The 27,518-nt window shown below is 40.8% G+C and overlaps 2 protein-coding genes across 2 annotated transcripts; both read right to left on the reverse strand.

The window, feature by feature from the left end:
- Nucleotides 1-15,247: 15,247 nt before the first annotated feature.
- Nucleotides 15,248-15,838, reverse strand: LOC138870936 (uncharacterized). Its single transcript, XM_070148780.1, has one exon. It carries the CDS (start codon nucleotides 15,836-15,838, stop codon nucleotides 15,248-15,250), a length of 591 nt encoding a protein of 196 aa, XP_070004881.1.
- Nucleotides 15,839-17,497: 1,659 nt separating this feature from the next.
- On the reverse strand, nucleotides 17,498-18,886 carry LOC138870948 (uncharacterized). The gene is made up of 2 exons (XM_070148793.1): nucleotides 18,877-18,886; nucleotides 17,498-18,525 (listed from the first exon to the last, which is right to left on the reverse strand). Exons 1-2 carry the CDS (start codon nucleotides 18,884-18,886, stop codon nucleotides 17,498-17,500), a joined length of 1,038 nt encoding a protein of 345 aa, XP_070004894.1.
- Nucleotides 18,887-27,518: the final 8,632 nt, after the last annotated feature.

Raw genomic sequence — 27,518 nt, forward strand, 5'->3', positions numbered from 1 at the left:
TGTTCAAAGTGTTTTCTATACTAGTTACGAATGTTCCAAGTATTTTTCACACTAGTTTTGGTATTAATGTGAGGGCCATAGATTTTGGGATTCATTTGTGAGTGGAACGCCTCAAATTATTTAAAAAGATTGTACTCAACTAAAGCGAACTACGGATGTTCATATTTGAAACTAATTTGAAGATCAATATACGACTACTAATTATATATATGCTTGGGGTAGATGTGTTGGACCTTTAATTATTTGAGAAGAATTGGGCCAGCACTGGGCCCATTACATTACCTAAATTTTTTTAAGAGAATCGAGGCCGGTGAGAATTGGGCTCGCAATTAAACTCAGGAATGAGGATAAAGGGGCGAGCGGGCATTGTGAGACTTGGCAGCTTCGACTGGGCCAATACCAGGCCCAACTTTTCAAAGAAAAGTTATCAATATTTAAAGCCTGTTCTGATTATATGAGAAGTAAACTTAATGAAATAAATTATTGAAGTTGATTAGGGCTCTGAATTAAGCCCAAAACGGAAATTAGGTCATGACAGATATGCCCTAGGTCGAAACTTGACTGGGGTGCCTCATATGGGCCAATGTCATGCCCAATTAAGACTCAACTTCCTCTAAGTCACATGTGACACAAAGTATTAAAAGTTTCAAGGAAACAAAGATCAGAGGCTAACCATCCATATCATGAATCTAACTTTAACATGTTGTTAATGATAACAATAAGAGATTAACCTTAAACTAATTCGTGAATCACCCAAACATACATATAAACTCACTTTAAGCATGTTGAAATGCGAAATAATACAGCTAAACACACTCAATAATCAAGCATGACCCATTTAGACATATACAGTACATATCGAACATCCTGTAATAAGGACCAAATGAACTGAAGGGCTATTGAACATTTTGAGGCTGTCAAACCATACATGGAACATCTAGACTAATCATAACATTTATACAAATGACTAAGTCACATACTATTATATCAGATTCAGATTACTTAAACAAACTAAAATCGAAATAATGAACTAGATAACTTGCAAATAGCATACATGAGGATAAATTGGAATTTTAACATTTCAATACTCAACTTTTATTACATTAAAAACTACTACAAGCTTTACAACTTCACTTGGCCACTCAATAGTTCATAGTGGTACCTGGATACAAGGAACAAAAATAAGGTAGTGAGCTGAAATGGATAGAGAACAGCAAACAGAAGATGCAATCAACAGCAGAGACGCAACAGGAACACAGCTCTAAATTTAAGCCATGTTTGGACCTTTGAAAATAAGAAATTCCCTAGAGAAAACTTGTTCTAACTCCTTTCTTTTGAAATCAGAATTTCAGTCAAAAATGCTAATAGAACAGTAGCATTGAACCTTTTAAAGTATTTTTAAGGTCTAAAAAATCTATCCAGAATGAAGGATTTTTTTATTTTTTTAGGGTATCCTAATATAGCATCAAAAGAGCATAATCTAACATAAATTCCCTAAGGGTCAGATAGTACATCATATTTTGTCAGCTGTATGTCCTTTTCCCACCCAATTTCAGCATTTTTTGCTAAGAATGGGGCAGCTGTACAATATGCTAGAACCTTTTGATTTTCTACCTTATGTAAAATCCAGTTTTACCCTTTCATTTACTGATTTATTTCAATCCTAACCAATTCTGACCTAAATTCAGATTGTTTGATTACTCATTAACCCCTTCTAGAAGCTTTTGATATCAAACCCCTATCTCATTTCCTAATTTGCCACCCTTTTAGGTTCTTATTATTACCTTTTAGGACTCCTAATTTCCAATTATCAACTAAGGTTTCTACTGAATTCCGAAAAGCAAATAGGGACACATATCAGCCCTCTAAATAAATCAAGACTGCATGACACATCAAATGGTTACAACCTTAGGGTTAATTAAACAAACTTATAATCTAAATTAACTAACATACATTTGAGTAATCTAAGTACATAAACTAGTTTAATTATGCTGATTCGACTAGATTAAATGAAGAGAGGTCAACTAAAGAACAATGTTGTTAACTAGAAAATGATGCAATTAACTTGAACTAAACTTTATTGTAATGCAATAGTCAAGAACATAGCCAAAAAGGAAAAAATAAAGATAAACATTAAACCTAAAATAGTAATGCAGAAATAATAACGCTATGAGAAGAAACAAAAAAGGAAGCGAAAGAAGAACAAATGGCTGAGTTTACAGGAAATTAAGTAGGTAACTGAGGCGGGTGCATGAGCTATGTAAGACTTAGAGTTTTGGCAGGCTAGCAGGTCTTGATATAAATCAAAATTAACGCTAATCAAATGTTCTTGTCAAGAAAAATCGGTTGGCATAAATTTTGGCCCAAATCAAGCCTTTGAAACCGTAAAAATCAAAGAAAAAAAGACAGTTTAGGGGTTTGGTTTTTTTCCAGAGTTTTAGATCTGAAACTGGAGGAAATGGGTAAAGATTTTGGAGAAATCGGTGATAGATATAGGATGAGGAGGTTATGGCGGTTATCTGGTATTATTTTTGGTCGGATTGGAGCGTTGCCGCCGTCGAAAGGCGATTTCCGGTGGGAGGAGCCAGCGAGAGAATCCTAGGGCGGCTAAGGTTTTTTATGAGATAATATTGAGAGGGAATGCGAGGGAGTCGATGGGGGAGGGGGTATCTGATTCGGATAGTTTTATAGGATGTTAGGGATCAGTTCTCAGCCACTCGACCAAATGAAATCAAAGGCTAGGATTGATGTTACTAAAACGGTGTCGTTTTGAGGTGTGGGGACTGAACCGGGTGGACTGGTCTTTGGGATTGGACGGAATATTGAAATTTATTGGGCCAATTTTAAAGATTGGCCCAATTTTAAAGAGACAAGACCAAATACATTTTTCCTATTTTCTTTTTCTTTGTTTTTTCCTTTTTTCTTTTCTATAATTAATTAAAATCCTAAATTAAATTCGATATTGATCTATCTTATAAAATTAAACTAATTATCTATTTATAATAATCACAAAAATTGGTTAAACCTAAATTAATGAAGAAGAAATTACTAATCTAGCATAAAAGCTAAAAATGTAGAAATGAGCAATATTTTTGTGATTTTTCGTTTTAATAAAAAAATTAATTAACCAATTAATCCTAAAATATGACCATAAAATCTAATATGCAATGCATGATATTTTTTAACATTTTAGGGCATTTTTAATGATATTAACAAAAATAAACGTGCACAAAAAATGCAAACAATTAATAAAATGCTACAAAAATCCTATAAAATTGCAAATAATTTGGAAAAATCTATTTTCTTTAATTTTGTAGGAGTATTTCTAATACGGAAAAAATCACATGCTCACAGTATGGATGTCATCATACCGATTCGCAAGACTCTACTGGACACTTGCTCATGACTCTAGAACCTATGAATCTAGAGCTTTGATATCAACATGTCACGACCCAAAATCCAACTAGTCATAATGACACCTACCCCAACCCGCTAGGTAAGCCAATAAATAATAATCTAATTGAATGAGATCTACTAACAAAATAAATGATGAAATAACTAAACTTTTATACACTTTCCAAGGACTGGTAGTGCAAATCATGAGCTGCTAAGATTTAGAGTTTACAAAGCTAGTATGAAATAGATACATCATTTGTTTGAATTATATACGAACAGATAAATAATTCTGAAGCTACCAAGAATAAGAGGCAGCTATGACCAGAACACAGGTACGTCATCAATGACAGCTCCCACCATACACAACAACATTAGCATCCAAAATCTGCATGCAATGTGGAGAAATATAGTACAAGCACAACCGATCCCATGTACCCAATAAGTAACAAAAAGTAATGACAAGCTTGGACAATGGTCAGTGTCTAACACCAACATCTAGGAACAACTCATAAAAATATAAATAAAGCAGTACAAGAAATAACTCAAAGATATGATGCTCATCTTTCTCCGATATCACCAAAATATAAGTAAATCTTAAAACTGTGATTTTTCCAAAAAAAGGAACTTTCAACAACAGATAAGATGTTTCATATCAGATGGCATGAGAAAGTAGATATCTATGCCTATATGTCCATGTGCATGTGAAGTCATGAATGTCACAAAGTCGTACAACATGAGGAAAATGCATCTCAATGCCTACATTCCAAGTATGCATGACAACTGTAATGCAACTCAGAGCATTAATTCACCCATTCCTCCTAGTTACTCAATCCTCCAAGTCACTAAATCCTCAAAGTCACTCAGTCATCATAGTCACTTAGTCCTTACAGTCACTCAGTCCTTATAGTCACTTAGTCCTCATAGTTACTCAGTCCTCCCTATCGCTCGACACTCGTACTTTCACTCATTAGGTGCTTGTACTCACTGCTGGTAAGTCAAACTCTAGAAGGTTGGATCCTACCCAAGCTTTAATATAAGCCATTTATGGCATGAATCAACAAAGCCTGCTAAACATCCTCACAATCAGGCACTCGGCCTCATATCAATCTCTCCAGCCTCTCGGCCTCACAAATCTCATGCCAACCATCCCAAACAATGATAATATGATGTGAGACAAATGACAACGGAGAGTGAGATATGATCTACAGTGAATGAGTATGTTTTAATGTGAGACAAATGATCTACAGTGAATGAGTATGACTAAGTATGTTTTAATGTGAGACAAATGATAACAATGATAACTAGAGGTGTTACTTACCTAGAACAAGGCAAATCCAATACTGAGCAAGCAAAAAAATACTCTAAAAATGACATCACATGTGTACCAGCCTCCAAATGGCTCAAAACTAGCCAAAAGCAACTCAAGAATATCAAATAATGCATAAAGAAACAAACTCAATCGATAAAGGTCAAATCTTTAATCAAAATCTCAAAGTCAACCAAAAAGTTTAACTCAGGTCTGCACCTCAAAAGCATACAAAACTCAAAAAATCTGACAATCCATTCAATTTAGGAGTCCAACCATACTAGTTTCACTCAAATCCGACACTGAATCTGTAAGGCCTCATGAAAATTTTTGCTCAAAACCCGATATCTCTTAGTGCCAAGTTTGGAATATGTGTTAGAAATTCATAAAATTCTTCCCGGCTCATCGCGGATCAAACCCTTTGGATTGATCTGTGCATTAAGAAATTAAGGAATAATGTCTTTCAGAAAAGCGCATTTCTGCGGTCCATTATGCGGTCGCATAATAGCTATGCGGACTGCATAGTGGCCGCAGAGTGAGGTAGTTTGATGGTTAATTTTGAGGTCAACTATGCGGCCAATTATGCTATCGCATAATCAATATGCGGGCCACATAGTCATCGCATATTCTCCTTGGAATTTTGCGGGGGGCAGTTCTACAGTGCATTATGCGACCGCATAACAGGTATGCAGACCGCATTCTTGTCACATACTCGAGCTATTTGTTCAGGTTTTGGGGGCCATTTTGCGGGCCGCATGTCCATTATGCGATCGCAGATTGTGTCGGGGCTCCTATTTTCTAACTTTTAAAACCCGATCCCAGCACATTAAAAACACCCATTAGACCCCTTTTATGCTATTTTACTGCAAATAGAGTGAGAGAGGGAGTTCTAGAGGGAGAAACTAACTCTCACCAAGTCACTACAATCCTTGCCAAATCTTTGAAGACTTTCAAGTAAAAATTTGCCAGGCCTTCATCCTAAGAAGTAAGAACTTGTGCCCTAATCTATGATTTCAAAATTTCTATTAAAAAAAGTGATTAACAAGTGAGTTCATGGGTATAAGAATTGATTATCTTTCATGCATAAATGATAATACGGTATGGGGAGATTGTGAGTTAAAAAGATAGCAATTGGGGTAAAAGATGATAAACATCTCTCACAAAAGGGTTCTAAAATCACAATGCACACTTAGTGCTTGATATTGTACTCAAATGAGCTGGAATCTTAATAATGTCTCTAATTCTTGGTTCAATTTGTAATTTTCATAAAATATATCGAAGTTGCTAGGAAGTTCCGGAATTATTGTAAGAATTTAAGAAAAGCTTTATTGAGGTATATATGGCTAAAACCCCCTCTAGTTAGAAGTTGAGCTCCCATGGCATCCATATAAATGTTGTAAGTTTGAATATTTATAGATGTTGTGCTTGTTATTTCAAGTGATCTGGTGTTGCAAGACTATATGTGGAAGGTGTGTTTCAATGTGCACAATATGATATCCTTGACAAATTGAGAATGTGTGAAAGATGTGAACTATGTGCTAAAATGCCTAGATTCGATGTCAAGTTTAAATTGAGATTGTTATGCCAAATTATGTGAAGTTCCCCCCATGCTTAAAATTTGAATTGCTCTTGTATGTGTCTATGATCTTAAATGGCATGGTTAACGTTGAAAATGGGAATAATGTGAAACATGAGTTATGGAATGTGGCCTAGTACCAAGTATGATGTGGTAATTGTGGCCCCAATTGTCGATGAACTAATATATGTGAAACCAAAAATTGAAGCGAGATGACTAATGGAAAAAGGGTAACGTCTTGGTCAGACGGCCTAGCCAATCGAGCCATGATCGGACGCCATGCTATACACATGGTGGTATTATGTTGATAATTAAAACCAGAAAGTGAAAATGAAATAGTGATTGAGGTATATGTATGAAATGAGGCAGCTTAGCCGATCGGGCCGTGATCGGACTCCGCGCAATAAAATCGGTGGTATTGTGAATAATGATGCAATAATATGAAATGCCCCAACCTAAAGTTATGGAAATTGTGTGAAAGCTATGTGAGCCCTTTTATTTAATGAAGTGGCGATTGTTTGAAGCTTTGTTAGTCCTTATGATTTCTTTACTCTTGTATGGTTGTTCTTTCTGTATGCGGCGAAATCAGAGAGCCTAATTTCTTGCTATCTAGTCACTTCAGAAGAACACCTCGAGACCTAGAGGACACGAAGTTACGACTGAGTTCCGTCTCTCGGAGCTCGTAGGCCCAAGTTAAAGAGGACGTAGCTCGAGGATAGAGACAAATGGGGAATTCCCAAGGCACACGGCTAAGTCTGACAAAGCCGGCCTACCCGGAGCCTGTATCAAGGCATCGCGTCTAGCCATCCCATCTCCATGTTTAACATTTAATGTATTTTGTACTATGACAGGATTTCCCTCCTATATAAAGGGGATCCTCATCACCTTGGAAAGGCCGCTGTTGCTCCAACTACTCTACACAAGATCAATAACAACTCTCTCTCTCTTTTCTCTCTAACTTACTTGCTCGAGGCTGTCTGTTTCATTTATCGCTTTCATATTTGTTCTCCTTTTACTGCTTGATATTGGCCATAAAAAGCCTCTTTGAATTATATCCTAATTGTTAGTCCCTTTCTGGTTACCCCTGATAGCTCGAGCCCGAGCCCCGCATCGACATCAAACCCAGGCATTGATCTTGAGGCCCCCATCGACCAGTTCGAGGCTAGAGTAACTGAACTCTCGGTTCGATCATAGCTCTACTTTAGCTCAAATTTCATCTATTATCTACATACGCCTAGCATCAACTACCCTAACAATTAACATAAAAATAGAGCATGTATTTTTAGAGTCCCATCAACAAATTTAATTGTTATTACCATTTTCACGGTAAACAATTTGGCATCCACGATTGGGCTAAAAATAATAGTGATTATTTTCTTGCTGGTTTCATTACACAAATGCAAGTTATCTTTCACAAATTTTCCTGTCCAAGATCTTCGATTTCAGGTCAAAATGTCTGGCTCAGTGAACAGAGTCGAGAACAAAAACCTCGAAAACCATGGAGAAAATGGTGTGGTTGTTCCGGTTGTTGGCGCGCCACCACAAAACCCTAATAACGCACCTGGACCGATCCCAGCGGATGTGGATTCGCAAGACACACGACAGGTTGACGAAACCTCACACACCGACAGGAGCATACGACACAGCGCCCATCAGGAAGCCCAAGAAACCCCAGTCCAGGAAAAACAGGAAGTTAGTCTTCATGTTATTTTTGAAATGTTGCTGGCACAATAGCTGGCTATTGCCCAGCTACAAAGCCATCCGAAGACTCCCAGCATGGTAGCACCGGGCATAGCTCCCCCAGCTGAGTAGGTACCTGAGAGATCTAACAATAACAGATCGATAGCTGACCCTACCATCGTAAAAATGCTCGAGGACCTCACCAAAAGGGTCGAGTCAGGTGAGAAATTGATAGTAGCCAATGATAAGCAGGTCAAAACCTATAACTTCAGAGTCGACCAAATCCCGAGCGCACCCCCGATCCTAAAGGGTGTAGATTCGAAGAAGTTCGTACAATGACTATTCCTAGAGGAAGTGGCTCCGACACCTATTCCAAATAACTTAGAATGACAGACCTCCCGAAGTACAATGGGACCACAGACCCTAATGAACACGTTACTGCCTACACCTATGCGGTAAAAGGCAACGGTATATAGAATGACGAAATCGAGTCCGTATTGCTGAAGAAGTTCGGGGAAATGCTCTCGAAGGGGGCTATGAGGTGGCATCATAACATAGCTCCCAACCCAACAGACTCACTTACCATTTTGCAAATTCCTTCGTAGAGGCACACGCCAGTGTCATTGAAGTAGCGACAGGAAAGTCCAATACATCTGATATTAAGCAAAGGGAGAATGAAATGCTACAAGGATTCGTATCTCATTTCTAGACGGAATGAATGGAACTACCCCCGGTCTCCGACGACTGGGTGGTGCAGGCCTTCACTCAAGGCCATAATGAACGAAGCTTGGTATCTTCAGGACAGTTGAAATAGTACTTGATCGAGTATCAGCTAAGACCTAGTCGGACGCCCACAACTGGTACCAGTAGCAAATCAGGGTCGAGGATGACCAGCCGGGAGCCGCCTTGGGCTTAGCATACCCAAGAAGGATCCTGGCAAAGGAACTAAAAACACACAAAGAAAGATACCGGTTGTACGCCGAATATAAGAGGAATGCCCCAAGGATAAACCTACCTTGTTGACAGTCGGAGAAGGGATCAAGGATAATATCCTCGAGGACTCGTCCATCAGAATACAACTTCAACGTCATTGTATCGGACATCGTGTTTATCGTCAGCAAAACCAGGGACACCAAATGGCCCATGCCTATTCAGTCGGATCCTTCCCAGAGGAATCACAGCTTGGTATGTGAATTACATAATATGCACGGCCATAGGACGAAAGATTGCCATCAGCTCCGAAAAAAAATAGCCAAGCTACTCAATAAAAATCATCGCCAATAACTTTTGAACGATCGGGCTCGAGTTCAGTTCCGAGTAAGAAAAGAGGCCAAGAAGAACGAAGCAAATGGGCCGCGACATATTACCATGATAGTGGAGGAGCGATGACACTTTCCAGTAACTTGTAAAGAGGAGGATAAAAATGTCCGTCACAGGAGGAAAACAAACACGGGGATACATATCCAAATATACCCTCACATTCGGCGAGGAAGGCTCCGAAACCTCACCCCAACCTCGTAATAACGCACTGGTAACATTCTTCCTCATTAGATTCATTTCAAATAAAACATGTGCTCATGAATTCATGTGACTCGACCAACATTATCGGGTCGATAGTGATAGAGCAGCTCGGACTGCATGACCAAATCACGCCCGCCTCTCGAATCTTTGGCGGATTCAACACGGCAATCGAAACAACGAGAAGAGAGACCATTCTCTCAGTCAGTATGGTTGGCGTAGACCAGAATGCCAAGTTCCATACCGTCAAAGGAGACACAAGGTATAAACGCCTTATTCAGATGACCGCAGATGCACCTCGTGAAGGTGGTACCATCCCTTCTTCATCATATGATAAAATCTCCATCAAAGGATAGAATTAAAAACATCAACCGGGAGCGGCACGAGACAAGGGAAGTGTTCGCGTTACGTAACGTAGCGCCGACACCAATATCTCCACTCTTGAAATAGTCAAAGGGTAATCAAACCATGTCTTCGGCTAAGCCCAATTAAACACAACGAAGGGTCGTACAGAGTCCTCTCTCCAAAACAGCAAGGACATATCGGGCATCGGAACATCTCCTGCGTACCCGGCGATAAGGTAAGACCACCTCCCTCCTTCGTTATTTACACTAACCTATATGCAGGCACCCAACCAGGGCATTCAGAAGCATTTACTCAACCCGAAGATCCCAAGGCCTTAATGGCATCCGTTGCACTCTTTCCCTTCGGGCGGGATTTCGTCCCGAAGAGGGTTTCTCTGGAAAGGTTCTTAACGGTGCGATGCGTCGCCTAAGGGGTATTCGACAAACTTGTATGGTTCTTTTGCAATCAACCTCGAACACTGGTGGGCGCCACCCTTTAGAGGCCATCCGCTCCGAAGAGCCGGAGAACGGAGACTAAGTTCCAATAGGAAATGATGTACTAGACCAATCGGTCGAGGGAACCATATCTGCTAAGCCGAGATTACTGCAACACAATGTTATGTACTTATGCCAAGCAATCAAAGAATATCTTTGTTTACCGTGAAAATGATAACAACAATTAAATTTGTAAATGGGATTCTAAAAATACTGATCTATTTTATGGTAGTTGTTAGAGCAAACGATGCTAGGAATATGAAGTTTAACGATGAAATGCAAGCTAAAATGAGGCAGTAATCGAACCGAGGGGCTTACTGCCCTGGCTTCGGACTGGTCGATGGTAGACCTCGGGGTCGATACCTAAGCTCGATCTCAAGCTATCAGGGGTAGTCGGGAAGGGGATAACAGTTAAGATACAATTAAATAGGGCTCTTTATGGCTAATACCAAGTAATAAATGAAGAACAAGTAGGAGAAAATTGAATGCCAAAGTGGCCTCGAGCCCGTAAGAGCAAGCGAGTTGGAGAGAAGAGAGAGAGAGAAGGTAGGAAGATAGGATTGCTAGACGTGATATCTTGAAAATAAGCCATGGATAGGCAAGCCTTGTCAGGTTAAGCCATGTGCCTTGGGAACTCCCCCTTGCCTGCTATAGGCCACTGTATTTATCGGAATGCGATACCCTTTGGATTGATATCTTTCAAACCCCGAGGATGAGTCTCGACCTTGGCTTCACGCTTCGAGGGGCATGACCACGAGACATCCCTATGATGGGGAAATCGGGCCCCCAAATTCGTCGTATACAGATAGTCTCCGCGTTTCATAGAGTGAAAGTGACAAGAAATGATAAGAAATGGTTCTGAACTCCTGCTTCCTCTAGTGTCCTTGCGAACAATTACGAGATGTCAAGGCGCACTATGTGCACTATTCTTGTAGATTCAGTATTGACTGCGGTGGTTGGCTTCCTTCAATGTACCCATGGTGCTTTTATAAATACTCAACTCTTCCTTTCTAGATTCCATCTCGTGTTAAAAACCCTCAGTGAGGTCTGCTTTCCCTCGTTCTAGCTCTTTTTCAGGAACGCAACCCCCCTTTTCCTCTTCCCTAAGATTTTCTCAAAGATGCCAAATATTTCCACTTCTGCTTCTTAGGAGGTTGTGGGCTTATCTTCTTCATTTTTCTCTCAAGGCGAAGTGTCCACTCCCCCCATGCTGAGGAGTGTGTATCGAGACCCTTTGTAATGACCTTCGATTTTAGGGTCGAGAGACCCTCCTCAAAGTCAGGGCGCTGTAAACCTGTAACTCGGTATATCAGCTCTATAATGGATATTAAAAGAGTGAAGGCCGACTATTATTGGGGAGATACCGTGCTCATGGAGATGCCCCCTCAGGATGAAGATATTACGGCTCATACGGCCGGCTTTTAGAGTGTGTAACTTCTGCTAGCCTTATCTGCTGCTTCGGGCTGCTCCGACCTTTATTCTCCTAACTTTTTTATGCGGTTTCAGGCTGAAGCACTTTATAACCAAGCTCTCGCCCAGTATCAGGATGAGGTGAGCCGTCGTGAATGTGAGAAAGCCTATTTCACCGAACAGGTTATTCATCTCCCTCTTTTACTATCATTTGAGCCTTTTTGAAATTACATCGCTTTTAACTATTCGGGCCTTGATTTGTGCAGTTTGAGAAGGAGAACGGCCTGCTAAAAGGGGAGCTTCGAGCCATAGATGCTGAAATCTCCGAGCTTAGTCGGCATGTGAGTGAGGTGGCTTCCGAGAGGGACAACCTTAGGGGGAGAGTTACCTTGATTGAGAGTCAACTCCAGGATACAAATTAGGGTAGTGGCAAGTATAAGAGCCTCCATTCCGAGCTAGTGGCTGAGTTGTTTCGGATCAAGGCTGAGGCCGAGGTGCTTGTATTTTGCATGAGGGAGGAGCGGTCATCGCAGATTCTTGCGTTGAGAGGAAATTCAAGGGGGCTGGCCCAACTTTACCTCGAGCCGCGGATCGTGCTTGGCCAGACACTCGAAGGCTGACCATTGAGGGCGCATTGGAAGGCAGCTCGAGCGGTGTTAAAAATGGGGGTGGATCCCCGGAAAGAGGGGACACTATTGAGAAGGGGCCGTCAGGGGTTTCATAATCGCCTGGATGCAGCCTTTGAGGATGTCGTTTCGGCAATAGATTAGGATCTATTGTTTTTTGCTGTTGATCTCCCTATTTGTATATAGTACTTTTATTTTGACATATGTATGAAGTGAATCCCATGGCTTCATTTCCCTTTTTCCCCTTTCTGCTCTGAATTCAGCAAGAATTGGAGAAAGAACCTTAGACCCGCAATATAGCTTTGTATCCCGTTTAGGCTGGTTCGGGAGTTGTCGTGCGGCTGGTCGATGCGGCCTCTAGTGTGAACTACCGTGAGGGGTCTTGTGCTTTTGCCCAGCTATTTTGCATTGGGTTTTGGGGGCGAGTTTGTCCCGAGCCTTATTGATTTTCGCTCTCCTATGCCTGCGTGATCGGGTAATTACGTTTCTTATCCCTTGCCCTTGGGCATTTGTATTTAGCTTATTTTAGGTTCAGTCTCCGAGTCGTGTTGCAACTCGAGCTTTAATTGACCCTAAAGCTTTTTGTTCCTGCATGGGCGGATGGCGATGGCTCTTGCGCCTTGGGTCAAAGTGACCCTTTGAGTGCATGGCCTGGAGGCTCGTTTGGCTGGCGGCAATGGCGTTTAAACTTCCCTTAGGCATGTTGTAGTTTAACTTTTTTGGATCTGGTCTGTGAATCGGGTTACGACTCGAGCTCATTTTAATCCTCAAGTTTTCAGTTTCTACACTGGCGACAGTGGCTCTTCACGGTTTTGGTCGTCGAGACCTTTTTTTTATCCGCTAGGCAATCGCCTAGGGCTAATTTTTATAACTAATAAAATCATAAATAAAATACATTGTCAGGGGGTCTAACATAATGAATAAGATAAACTTTGATGGTTACATGAAACCTATTATCAATATTGAGTTTGAAATTCAACATTGATATTAAATTAGATCTAGAACTAGCCAAGTGTTTAAAATGTAGTCCTGCACAGTGAGCATCGCATAATATAATGTATTTGGACTTTGTTAAATTTATGGAAAATATATCCAAAGTCCAGTATTCAGTCCAGATTGTCTTTAACTGCATCTTGTACCTTGCGCTGCACTTGCAATAATAGCGTAACTCATTGTGTATTTGTGTGAACCTTTGATTGCCATAAAAGTGTATGCCTTGTTCCATTATTGATTGCATATTACCCTATTGCATCTCAAATTCTTCCTGCATCGAAGGTTGCCATGTTGATTACCTCTTGAAGAATTGTTGAGCTTTTTGAACAACATTGTTGCTCCATCCAAGCCTTTTTGCTATTAAAGAAAGCCTATTACAGATGATTTCTGTCTAGGCGTGCGTTAGCTTGAGATGCTCATAATGATTCGTTGCTGTGCAAAATTTCCATCACCTCGAAAATTCAAGAAGTTTTCCTTTTTTTAGTCTTCCATGGGTAATTGTAATGGCCTATGCTTTGTCCCGAACTTTAGGTGTGCAGAAACACTACCCAATATTCCTTTATTTAAAGTCCCAAGTCTCATTAATCCTTTGTGGCCCCATGTTCTTGACATGTGCAACCATTCTTCTAAGCTTTTTACTCCTATCGAGTACTTATCCTCGATCCCCTCCCTTTGTTTAAAAATATTTCCAGTCGAGAGAGCGCATTGGATTTGTGTAGGTTGATGCGTTTGAAAAATTCTTTATGATGAACTTTAATAAAGGTTCATTATTTCCAGACACAACCTGCTTCCATAACCATGCGATGCACTTTGTATCCTTCTGTTGTATTCCTAAAGAGTAGTTCCCTGCATGTGCATTTTGTTTCCTATTGTATATTGAAGATATCAACCTACAGGTCACTTCTGCAGCATTGTGGATGTTGGGTTCATCAGTGATTCTGCTACATTTGACCTCGATGTCATGTGTCCATCCTTTGTGTGTTGTTGAGTTCCCTACACAATTGGATACTTCATGTGGTCGACTATGATGCTGCATTGATGATTTCTTCCTCTTAGCCTTCTGTTTTTCTTTAATGGATTGCCAGTTCAAATAATTGATTTTCCTCAAGCTTATGCATGTCACCTTTCCTCCTTCAAGGTATTGAGCACAAAGTACTAATACCACCCATAGAAGTAGTATTAAGTGACATGGCTTGAGCACAGTATCGATTCCTGCAAAAAAGAACCCAAGGTTAGTAAAATAACATTTGTCGACTTCCTTTCCTCCCCTAGGATTTGAAATCATCCCCTTTACCCTTGTGTTAACCTCTCCTGCCTCGAAGCCTTTACTCTAAAAAATGTACATTGCATTTTGTCTCCATTAACTAATCTTCTGCCTTGTGTATCCAGATGATGAAAAGAGTGGCATTCTATGACTCCTTGATCAAGAGCATAGTTTGCCAAATGATCAGCTAGCTTTTTCCCCTCTCTGAAAATATGTGTTATCCTACCATTGCACGGTATTAGCATCTACCTTATCTCTTTCACTTCCTCCTCAATAACCCAGGGTGGTTTCCACTCCCTTGTGATGACCTTCTTGAGCAGCATAGAATCAGTTTCTACCCATATGTTATTCATCTCATTAGTCAAACAATGTTTTAGGGCCTCCAAAATTTCCATTGTTTCTGCTTGAGTGTTTGTCACCTCTTGAGTTTCTTTTCCACATGCATAGACCTGATCTCCTTCCTCATTCATCAAGCAAAAGCCAATTGAACTCCTACCTGGATTAGCTCTCGAGGCCCCATCAGTGTTAATTTTTGTCCAACCTATCATAGGGAGTTCCCATAAAACCTTGTTGAACTTCAGTTTGGAAGTGTAGTTCTCCATCATTCTAAGTATATCAGGCCATATGAATGGTACTCGATCAATGCCTGGCTTCCTTAATAAGAGATTGAATAGTATTGCAGACTTGGTATACCACTCGATTGGTTGACATTGCCTCACCATGCTTGTTATTGTTCCTCCTTTTCCATAGTTCCCACACAATTATACTAGGCAGTGCTTGGAATATTGGTTTGAGTCTCGGAATTACCTTTGTTGTCCAGCATTTCACCATAGCCTGATGCAGGTTGAAGCCCTCAAGAGATAATCCAGCATGAGAATAGAAGTAAGACCAAACCTTTAAGGCTGTGAGTGATCGATAGAAAACATGGCTTAATATCTCATCCTTTGGCATTACACAACACCAATATTTAGATGGCATGTAGTATCCCATCCTTCTAATTACATCATCAAGTGGTAGCTTACCTTTCCATAGTTTCCACATAAAAAATGAGATCTTAAAAGGCAATTCTTTAACCCACATGTTGTCGTATATTAGAGCTGGATCTTTCCTTCTCCTCAAATATTCCCAAGCTGACTTAACTGTGAATTGACCTCTTATTTCCAAACACCAAATAGGTTTGTCCAGTTCATCATTCATCGATGGAGCTTGTATGGTGTGCATAATGTGCATAGCGCTAAGTCACCTGGCAATATGTTCATCCCACTGCCCTTCCACAACAACATCATTCACATTATGGATTGTTTCATCAACTATAAACTCCGGGGGTATTACAAAGTAAAGGGTACCCAAGCCTATACAATTGTCAAACTAAAATAGGGTAGATCCGATTTTTAGTTTCCAAAAAATCAAATGTACAGTAGAGTCTCAGCATTCCAACATTTTTCTCCAAACGTGTAAAGGGCACAATAGTTGTATGCATCTTCTTCAAATATTTTTGACTCATAAAAGAGCTCCATAAAGATGGCTTAGTCCTGAAGTTCCACCATAGCTTGCAAAAGAGAGCATTTGACATAACATTTAAGGATCGAAATCCCACTCCTCCTTCATGTTTAGGTAAGCATAAAGTTTCCCAATATTCCCAATGTCTAGCTCTACCATCAATAGAATTGCTCCAGTAGAATCCCGCAAATAACTTATGTAGTTTCTTTAAAACATAGGCCGGTGGATTTACTACAGAAAGTAGATGAATTGGCATGGTTTGCAACACACTGCTGCTTAGTACTGCCCTTCCTCCGATATATAATAGTTCCCTTTCCACGCTTGAAGTTTATCCAGCACTTCTGATATCAAATCTTCATAATACTCCATTTTTCTCCTTTTGTAAAAAATAGAACAACCCAGATAGATGAATGGGAAATCCTTTCTCTGTATACCAGTTATTCCTTCAATCTTCCTAACAACTTCATCGCTTGTAAAATGGTGAACATAAACTGCAGATTTTGCCTTGTTGATTAGTTGTCTAGATGCTGCTTTGCAAGCATTTAGAACTTCCATAATCAATCTTAAAGTTGTATCATCTGAGGATGAGAAAATGATTGCATCATCTGCATAAGCAAGATGGTTAATCTTAAGGCTCCACTTCGGCATTCCGAATCCACAAAAGTACAAATTATGATGTAAAACATTTAGACCCCTTGACATTGCCTCTGCAGCCAGTATAAATAGTGTTGTTGATAGAGGGTCACCCTGCTTCACCCCTCTGGTTGATTTGAAAAAAACATGTGGTTGGCCATTAACTAGAACTGAATACCAATTGTATGATACAATCCCAAAAATCAATCCAATAAACCATTAAGTTAATCCCATCTTCCTTAAGATCTTTGTGAGAATAATCCCGGTGAGTCGATCATATGCCTTCATCATGTCCAATTTTAGAATTACATTAGGGCCTGCCTTTGTCCTCAATCTAATGTCAGTGATTATTTCTTGAGTGAGTAATACATTCTCATCAATACTTCTACCTTTTACAAACCCTTCTTGCTCATCAGATATAATATTATGAATTATATCCACTACCCTCTCATGAATAACCCTTGATATGATTTTGTTAGAGAAATTACTCAAGCTAATTTGCCTTAAATCCGAAAGGTTCTGGACATCCTTCTTCTTAGGTAGTAGGACTAAACTTGTATGAGTCACAAATTTGGGTAGTTCTTGCCCACAGAAAAAATCCTGCACCATGTCTAGTATGTCTCCCCCAATGATTTCCCAACAAGCATGAAAGAAATTACCATTAAATCCATCAGGTCCCCCTGCACTGTCTCCATTCAAACCAAACACAGCCTTCTTCACTTCCTCAATTTTTGGCTGCATTGTAATCTCAAAGTTCTACACTTCATTTAACATTACTGGGATATGATCCAATATCCTAAAGTCAGTAGGAATTGTGGATTCATGAAATTGCTGCTGGAAGAAAAGAACAGCTTCATCTGCAATAGCTGATAGATCTACCAACAAATTCACATTCATGTCCTGTATTCTTTTTAGCTGTAGCTTCCTTCTTTTGTCATTAACATGAGCATGAAACAATTTAGTATTTCTATCTCCATCTTTGAACCAAGCCATACCTGCTTTTTGTTTCCAAAATTCTTCTTCCAAAGGCCACACTCGAATAAGATCTGCTTGCACCCTTTGGATCCTTTCACGATTTTGTACAGTTTGATTCAGTTTAAATTGTGTCTCATGCACCTTCACCACTTCCTCCAAGCTGGCTATCCTTTGAAATATATCACCAAGCGAGGCCTTGCTCCATGTAGAAAGAGCTTTCTTCAGTTTCTTCATCTTGTGGTTAAAAAGTATGAATGGACTTGCATGGAAGTCTGCCTGCCAATGCTCCTTAACTACATCCAAGAATGACTCATGTTTGATCCAGAAATTTAAGAATCTAAAGGCTTTTTTGATCTGACCAGTACTAGGATTATATGTGAGATGCATTAGGCTGTGGTCTGAGCCAATCTTAGATAGGTGATTTATCTCCAAGCCTGGCCAAAGTTGTTGAAGCTCCATGTTGCCTAAACATCTGTCTCGCCTTTTGAATATGCAGTTTTCTTCAGATCTCCCATTCCACCATGTGGATATGCTTCCTTTTAAGCCAAGATCAAAAAGGTTGCATGTGGTTATACAATGTCTAAAATCATCAATCTCATTTATATTAACTGGGAGGCCCCCAAATTTCTCTTCTTCATCCCATATCACATTAAAATCTCTACCCACAAGCCAGGGTAAAACCATATCAGTAGCCAAGGAATACAAAGTGTCCCACAACTCAATTGTTTCTCTTGCATCACATTTAGCATAGACCATGGAAATAATGAACTCTGTGTGGTCATCAGTTTGGTCATCTTTAAAGTAATCTGCTGCTCCATGTTAAAAAGAATTTCAAATCATATTTTTGATCTATGAAGATCCATACTTTGTTTGAAACATTTACAACCACCTGCTCAAAACCTAGCATTCTTCTATATTGCTCAACTGTTCAAGTTTGTTGCATTGGTTCCATCAAAGCAATAAAATCGAATTGATGTTTTCTATCCAATGTTATTACCCTTTCAAATGTTTGCATTGTGTTAACTGACCTTATATTCCAAATTAGAGCATTCATCATCAATTGATTGATTTGGATAGAGTTCTCTTTGTTTGGACTCCTGGAATATGCACCCTAGTATTCTCTCTTGGTTGTTTTTTCTTCCCTCTTCCTGCTGGTTTACCTTTCTCCATATGTCTAGGTGAGATATCACCTTGTCTAGCAACATTTACGAAGTTCTACGTAGTAGATTTTGCATCCATATCTCTTCCTTTTTCCCTTTATGTCTACTCCTCTTCTTCATAATTTTCTTGATTGATTAACTGATTCCTGGTAGTTTTAGGAACCACAATCTTAGCACTGGTTTTCATCGTGACCATTTCCTTTGTAGTTGATGGATTATAGCATGTTACTGCTTCTTGCATTTGAGTTAAGGTAGCCCCATCACCTCCATTAGTATTGCGTAAGAATTGCTGCAATTCTAATTCCACTTTCTTCTGAGTTCCTTCCATTTGTTGCTATCTTGCTTCTTCCTTTTTATTATCTGGATCTCCTGGATCATTTATATCCCCTGTATTAAAGGTTTGGACTGTAGGTTCATGTGTCTCAATAGTGCCAGAGACATTTGGTTCAGGTTTGGATGGTGGTGTTGTGATTTTAAGAGGCTGTTCAGCTTGGAAAGGTTGGTCAGCTGTAGTATTAGCATTGCTACTTTCTTCTGCTCTTTGTACTTCAATTGTGCTATTTTTGCCATTGACACTTTGTTGTTCCACATCTGGATCTTTGTTTTGTATTTCTTCCACGTCCTCATGTCCTTCTAGGAACTCCCATTCGTCTTATTCCTCTTCACGTTGTTGCCATAGTTTACCTCCCAAAAACTTTACACGATCCTTAAGACTTTCATGCTCAGGAATTATGCTTGTATCTAGTGATTGAGAGGGGGGTTTCTTGGCATGACTGATTCGTAGTAACCTTAGGCATTGGGAAGGTTCTATTTACCCATTGAGAAGTATTCTCCTTACTTATTTTTGCACATTCCTTAGTTTCATTCCCTTCCCCATTAGGATGCCCAACATGAACTCTCTTTGATGATGCTACTTCATTAGACATAGGAGTATAAATTGCTGCATCTGGATCCAAGGCCTTCTGAATATTTGTGGTATGCATATCAGCTCCTTCTATAATAGCAAATTGATTTCCTGCTGTACTTTCATGTTCTGCTTGTAGAGCTTCAAATTTGTTTGGCTGTATTAACTTGAGAAAATTGCCTCCTTCCATTACCAATGTTCTGCTAGTTATTTTCATTAGTTGTCATGATTTCATTTGATGAAGTAGCATTATTTTGAGGATTACCAGATACTTGCAGCTGCTGCCCGTTAGCTTGTTCAACATGAACAATTTCTTTCCCTGTAACCACACGATTTCCATTATTCTTAACTCGATTGTCTCTTACTTCCTTCCATTGTTCCCCAGGTGGATTCACATTACCTACAACTCTCCCACTTGATAAGATCATCAATGGTTGATTATGATGCAGTTGAGTCCGCTCCTTGTTATTTTCAGCATTCTGCTTGCTTTGATAAGTGATAATTCCGGATGAGATTTCCAGAATTCAAAATAATCATGGCCTCGTAATCTGCATTCCTTAAAGTACTTAGGAATCATATCATACTTAATGTTTACCCATTCAGTCTTTGTTACACCTGTTGCTTCATTAACAATGTCCATTCTTACATTTTTAGGATGATCATCTAATAAATCGACAGGAACTTTTACCCTCGCACAGCTAGGTCGAGTCTTATTTATAGTATCCATATCCAAATGTAAAGGTTTCCCAACAGCTGAAGCAAGAGAAAAAATACACTCATTCACAAAGTATATAGGTAACAAACCTAGAAATGATATCCAATCCATAGCCATTGGAGTCTCTTCTTCTAACTTAAACTTCACATCATAAATGAGAGGTCGAATTTGGTATTCATTGCCGTTCTTGTCCTTGACGTATTGAGCTCCTTTTGATGTAAAATCAACAAAATCCTGCCACAAGGTCATACGTATAAGGACATGTCTGTCTCTCAACAAACCAATACTACATTCTCCCTTTAATCCACATTGATAGGGAACAATGCGACGAATCTCATTTAAATCTGGCCAGCCATATGCAAATTTTCCCACTACAACATATTGGAGATCCTCGATCATGTTCATTCTCTCAATTTCTGCCTCCGTAAATCTCACAACTGGTTGTCCATTCAAGATTGCTGCTTGTCGCTCTGGGATAGGATCAATAGGACATTGTTTTGATGATTTTCCATGAATTGCTGCATTAATCACAGTTGGCTTCAAAAGGTTCGAGTAGTCTAAAGGCTTGTGTATTGGAGTAGTATTGTTTTGAATAGTGGTAGATGCTTGGGGGGGCCTGCCAGCCATTGAAAGAGGCTGGTCACCAGTGTTAGAGGCCATGAACGACCTCTATGAATTGTGATCAGATCAGTCCAGCTTTAGTTGATCTATAGTGATTTATGATATACGTGAAAGTAAAACAACTTCATGTGAAAAGACTGTTTGCTACAGAAATTCAAGAACTAGATTAAAGTTGAACTCTCAATCAAGATTGATCAATGTTCCATAGAAGAGAACACAAAATCATAGATGGTAGCCTAGTTTGCAAGCATAGAATGCAGTAGCAATGCAAATTTCTGAAGAACTTGCGTGCTACAGTAACTCCGAGTTTAATGATCTGTGAGAGTTGGGTAGTGATTTGAAAGAGATCTTCAACAAACCATCCTGGGGCTTATTTGGCTGACGACAATGGCTCTTACGCTTTTGCCCTTAGGCATTTTATAGGCTTTGTATTCCTACCGTTAATGACTTTTGAAATAATTCTGCCTAACCTGTCGTCGGTTCGAGAAGAACCTCAATTTTAAGTCGTTAGCGTGATGTTCGAGCACCTCAGAAGGTTTTTAGCTCATAGGCCGAGTAGATCGAAGCCTTGTGATTTGGAGCTGACATGGTCGAAGATGGTTTGCCTGCTGAGGGAAGCCGGTTTTAACTGGTTCTTTCCGAAGTATATTCGAAGTAGTGGCTTGCAATTTTGTTTAGCAATGGTCAGGTGTCCCTGAGTCGCGTTAATTTGGCTAGATCAACCGTTTTGACTGTAGCCATATGTGTTTGGCTGGAGCCATTTTTGAGCCCGAGTGATAGTTTAGGCATTACACCGAGGGTATGCCCTTTTGGGATTATTACAAATGCGATGTATATCCTAAACATCGGGATTTTGAGTTTTATGCCTGTAGTAAGGTCTTACAAAATTGTTCAATCCTGTTGAGGTCTTACAGTTTGTCTTGCATGTTGAGGTCTTACAGTTTGTCATGTCTATTGAGGTCTTACAATTTGTGTTGCTATGTAGAATAGATCTGGTTATACCGAATCTGCCCACTCGGGGTCTTACGACCTTGGGTTTCCCAGTGTAAGGCGATTGGCGACAGTCTTCAAGTCATCAAGTTTGCTTGGGCTCAAAGGCCACTATTTTTGAGCTCGGTGTTGCCTTGTTGGGGCCTTATGAGCCCAGAGTTCCGACCCTGGAGTCGTGCGGGTGTCAAATTTTTAGCGTTAAGTCTCTGAGTATTTCAGGATGCATTTGATGGAAGGATCCATATCAAAAGTATACTGAGATTTCCTCTGTTGGAGTATGAGATGCTAAAAGATATTCTTTTATTGCTTGGCATAAATACATGCTGCTTTGTTGTTGTGAGCTCGGCTTGTGCAGGCATGGCTCCTAGGGCCATTTGATCCAGTACATTATTTTTTTCTATTGGAGTCTCGTTCGACATTTTCCTGGGGCAGGGCTGATTGCAAAGGGAGTCTTGTAGTCTCTTTGAATCCTTTTGGGAAGTGCGTGGACGTTGCTTCGTTAAAAACCTTGCCAGCAAAAACCCATTTCGGGATAAAAAAACCTGGTCGAAGGAAAAGAGTGCGAGTTTACTCGAGGATATTTGTGGGGTTTTACAACTGGATGCCCTAGCAGTAATACCACTTAAGAATCAATACATTCCAGTTACTCGAAAGCTGTTCGCCCTCCATGGTGCCAAGCTTATAGGATCCTTTGCCAACTATCCCAAGGATATGGTACGACCTTTCCCAATTCCGGCCCAGATTCCCTTCATTAGGGTTTCGGGTGTTGAGCGTAACCTTCCTCAGGACCAACTCTCCGATCCCGATGTATCAGATATTTGTTCTTCTATTGTAGTATGTTTTGATTTTCTGCTTTTGGGCAGCCATCCGAACCAGCGAGGCTTCCCGTCTTTCAGATAAACGATGTATTTGTTTCTCCAATCCCATGTCAGGCTGGTGGAGTTAATTTTTGCATGACCTTTCTCGACCACAAATTTGAACAGTTGGACGACAGCTCCGGGGAGCAGGTCTTCTTCTTCAGCGGAGGACCTCAAGTTTGCGAGGGCATCGGCCTCACTGTTCTGCTTTCAGGGTACATGTACTAAGGTCCATTCTTTGAAGCGACATAATGTGATTTGGATTTTGTCCAAGTACCTTTGCATCCTGTCCTATCGGGCTTCGTAGCTTCCGTTCACATGGCTTACCACGAGGAGGGAATCGCATTTTGCCTCGACAGTCTCGGCTCCTAAACTTTTAGCCAACTCTAAACCTACAATCATAGCCTCATACTCGGCTTCATTGTTAGTTAGCCAAACAACTTTTATGGATTGCCTGATTATGCCGCCGACGGGCGGCTTTAGGACTATACCGAGTCCATATCCTCTTATGTTTGTGGCACCATCTGTGAACATGGTCCATACCTCGAAGGACGTGCTTGATTTTAATAAATGTTCCCTCTCTACCTCGGGCATGAGGGATGGCGAGAAATTGGCTATGAAATCCGCCAGTATTTGGGACTTGATGGCCATTCGAGGATGATACTCGATATCATACCCCCTGAGTTCAATGGCCCATTTGGCCTATCGACCCGATAACTCAAGTTTATGTAGTACAGTTCGGAGGGGATAAGTCGACAGGACGCAGATACAGTGGCACCAAAAGTAAGGCTTCAGCTTGCGCGAAGTGATTATCAGTGCGAGAGCCAATTTTTCCAAATCGGGTACCGAGTTTCAGCATCCCCAAGGTTTGGCTTACATAATTAACAGGAAATTACGTACCTTGATCTTCTCGAACAAGTATGCCACTTACCGCTATTTCGGACATGGCCATGTATAGGCATAGCGTTTCATCCTCCTTGGGTGTGTGCAACAAAGGCGGGCTAGACAGGTACTGTTTCAGTTCTTTTAGGGCGTGTTGGCATTCTAGAGTCCATTCGAAGTTGTTCTTTCTTTTGAGTAGGGAAAAGAAATGGTGGCTTTTGTCTGATGATCTCGATATGAATCTGCCTAGGGCTGCGATCCACCCTGTCAGCCGTATGATGACTTTTACGTTGTTTACCACTATGATCTCTTCGACGACCTTTATTTTGTCGGGGTTGATCTTGATCCCCATATTTGAAACCATGAAGACCAGGAATTTGCCCTAGCCTACTTCGAAGGCACACTTCTCAAGATTGAGCTTCATGTTGTAGCTTCTGAGGATGTTGAAAGTTTCCTGCAAATGGGTCAAATGGTCCTCTGTGCTCAGGGATTTGACTAACATATCATCAATACATACCTCTATTGATTTACGTACTTGATGCTTGAACATTTTATTAACTAGGCGGTTGTATGTTGCTCCAGCATTTTTTAGCCCGAAGGGCATTACATTATAGCAATATGTACCATATTTCGTGATGATTGAGGTATTTTCCTTGTCCTCGAGGTTCATCTAGATTTGATTGTACCTCGATTAGGTATCGAGGAAAGTGAGGGTCTCGTGGCCGGCCATAGCATCGATCAGATGATCAATATTAGGCACCAGGAAGGAATCTTTGGGGCACGCTTTATTCAAATCTTTATAATCTACGCACATCCTTAGCTTGTTTCCTTTTTTTGGCACTACCACTACGTTAGCTAGCCATTTTGGATACTTTAGCTCCCTAATGGATCCGATTTAAAGGAGATTTGCTACCTCCTCTTTGATTAAGGCATGTTTTACCTCGGACTGCGGTCTTCTCTTTTGCTTCATGGGTTTGAATTTGGGATCAACGCTTAGCCTGTGCAAGGTTATTTTCAGTGGGATACATGTCATATATAGGTGGGACCAGGCAAAACAGTCGACATTGTTACTAAGAAATTGAATAAACCCTGTCCTGAGTTCGGGGGTTAGCCCCATTCCCAAGTATACCTTGCGATCCGGGAGGTGCTCGATCAAAACGATCTGCTCCAGCTCTTCGACTGTTGACTTGGTCGCATCCGATTCCTTAGGGGTGATGAAGGTTCAGGTGGCGAAGAATTCTTCTCCGTCGTTTTCAAGGGTCTGTACGCTTCACTCCTCATTCGAGACCAGGCATGTGGGGGTTGGAGCCTCTTTGTGGACCGCAAACATTTCCCTCGCTACCCGTTGTTCTCCATGTATGGTCGTGATTCCATCCCTCGTGGAAAACTTTATCACCTGGTGCAAGGTCGAGGGCGCTGCCCTTATGTTGTGTATCCAAGGCCCACCAAGAAAGGCGTTGTCGATGACCTGAAACTCGGTGTTCTGGATTGTGCCAGACATGCCGATCGGGAGAGGGATGTCTCCTTTTGTTTCTTCTCTGATCATGTTGAAGACGTAGAGGATTCGAGGGTTGGAAACGACTGGATTGAGCAGCCCTAGTTGTTCTACTACTTCCGACCTGATTATGTTGGCCGAGTTGCCTGGATCCACGAGCACGTGCTTTATCCTGTTGTTGCTTAAGAGAAACGAAATTACTAGTGCGTCGTTGTGCGGTTCCATCATAGCCTCGAGATCCTTTTCCGTGAATGTGAGGGTTTGTTTGGGTAAGTGTTTTCGGTCCAGTCCCTCTACCGTAGTGGACGTTCTCGTTCGTTTGGACATGGGTCCTCAGGGAACGTTGGTTCCCCCAATAATCATGTGGACATTAACATTGGAAAACCTTCCCTTCCGTCCGGGTTGAACCCAGTGTTGTACCGGCCTCTTGGGCAGTCGTGCCCTTTTCTCTGTCGCTTTTGAGGTTCCGGTTTCCCATTTCACTAGCCCAGCCAAGTGCTCTGTCATGAATGCGGAGATCTTGGGCAAGAAAAATTGTGAAAGATAACTTGCATTTTTGCAATGAAACCAGCAAGAAAATAATCACTATCATTTTTAGCCCTACAGTGGGCGCCAAACTATTTACCGTGACAATTAAATTTGTAAATGGGATCCTAAAAATACATGATCTATTTTTATGCTAGCTGTTAAAGCAAACGATGATAGGAATATGAAGTTTAATGATGAAATGCAAGCAAAATGAGTCAGTAATAAAACCGAGGGCCTTAATGCCCTGGCTTCGGACTGGTCGGCAGAGGACTTTGGGGTCGATACCTGAGCTCGATCTTGAGCTACCGGGGGTAGTCAGCAAGGGGATAACAATTAAAATACGATTAAACAGGGCTCTTTATGGCCAATACCAAGTAATAAATGAAGAACAAGTAGGAGAAAATTAAATGCCAAAGTGGCCTCGAGCCAATGAAAGCAAACGAGTTAGAGAGAAGAGAGAGAGAGATATTATTGATCTTGTGGAGAAATAGTTGGAGCAACATTAGATGACCCCTTACAAAGTGATGGGGATCCCTTTTATATAGGAGGGGAAATTCGTTATAATACAAAACATGTTTACCGTGAAGGTACGGAGATAGGATGGGTAGACATGATATCTTGAAAATAAGCCCCGGATTGGCAAGCCTTGTCAGGTTAAGCCGCGTGTCTTGGGAATTCCCCCCTCGCCTGTTGTATCCCGTTATATTTGTCAAAATTTGATACCCTTCGGACCGATATCTGTCAAACTCCGAGGACGAGTCTCGACCTTGGCTTCGAGCTTCGAGGGGCATGACCGTGAGACGGCCCTATGATGGGTAAATCGGGCCCTCGGATTGTCCGTATAAAATCTTTCGCCAAAAGCGTCTTGTACTCCAAAGAAAATTTAGCATGTTCAAAGCAAGGATCCCTCCATCGAGTACGTCCCGAAATACTCGGAGACTAGCATCAAATATTTGATACCCACATGACCTCAGGGTCGTAACTGCATGCTTATAAGTCCTTAATGAGGCAACTCCGAACTCACAAGTAACGGCCTTCGAGCCTAAGCAAACTCGATGACTCGGAGACTGTCGCCGGTTGCCACTCACTTAAAAACCCGAGGTTGTAAGCCCCCGAGCGGGAAAATTCGGTCTAGTAAGATCCATTTAACGTGCCAAAAAAATCTGTAAGACCTCAACAGGCATGAAAAAAGCGTAAGACCTCAACAGGCATGACAAAACTATAAGACCTCACAGGCATAAAAAAACTGTAAGACCTCAACATGCATGAAAATTTTGTAAGACCTTACTACAGGCATAAAACTCGGTTCCGAAGTTTTGGCTATATGTCGCATTTGTAAGACTCCCGATAGGGCATACCCTCGATGTAGATGCCTAAATTACCACACTCGGGATCATAAATGGCTCTGGCCAAACACAAATGACTATAGTCAATATGGCAGCACCAGCAAAATTAACGCGACTCGGGAATGCCCGACCATCGCTACAAAATCACAAGCCATTACTTCGAATCTACTTCGAAAAGAACCGGTTAAAATAGGCTACCCTCAATTGGCAAACGAGCATCGACCATGTCAGCTCCAAATCACAAGGCTTCGAGCTACTCAGCTAACAAGCTAAACCTTCCAAGCTGCTCGAACATCGCCGTAAA

Source organism: Nicotiana sylvestris, chromosome 1, assembly GCF_000393655.2.
Source record: "Nicotiana sylvestris chromosome 1, ASM39365v2, whole genome shotgun sequence".
Classification (NCBI taxonomy): Eukaryota; Viridiplantae; Streptophyta; class Magnoliopsida; order Solanales; family Solanaceae; genus Nicotiana; species Nicotiana sylvestris.

Coding starts and splice junctions, on each gene's coding strand:
- LOC138870936 (XM_070148780.1), bottom strand. CDS start 15,838: ATGCACATTATGCACACCATACAAGCTCCATCGATGAATGATGAACTG.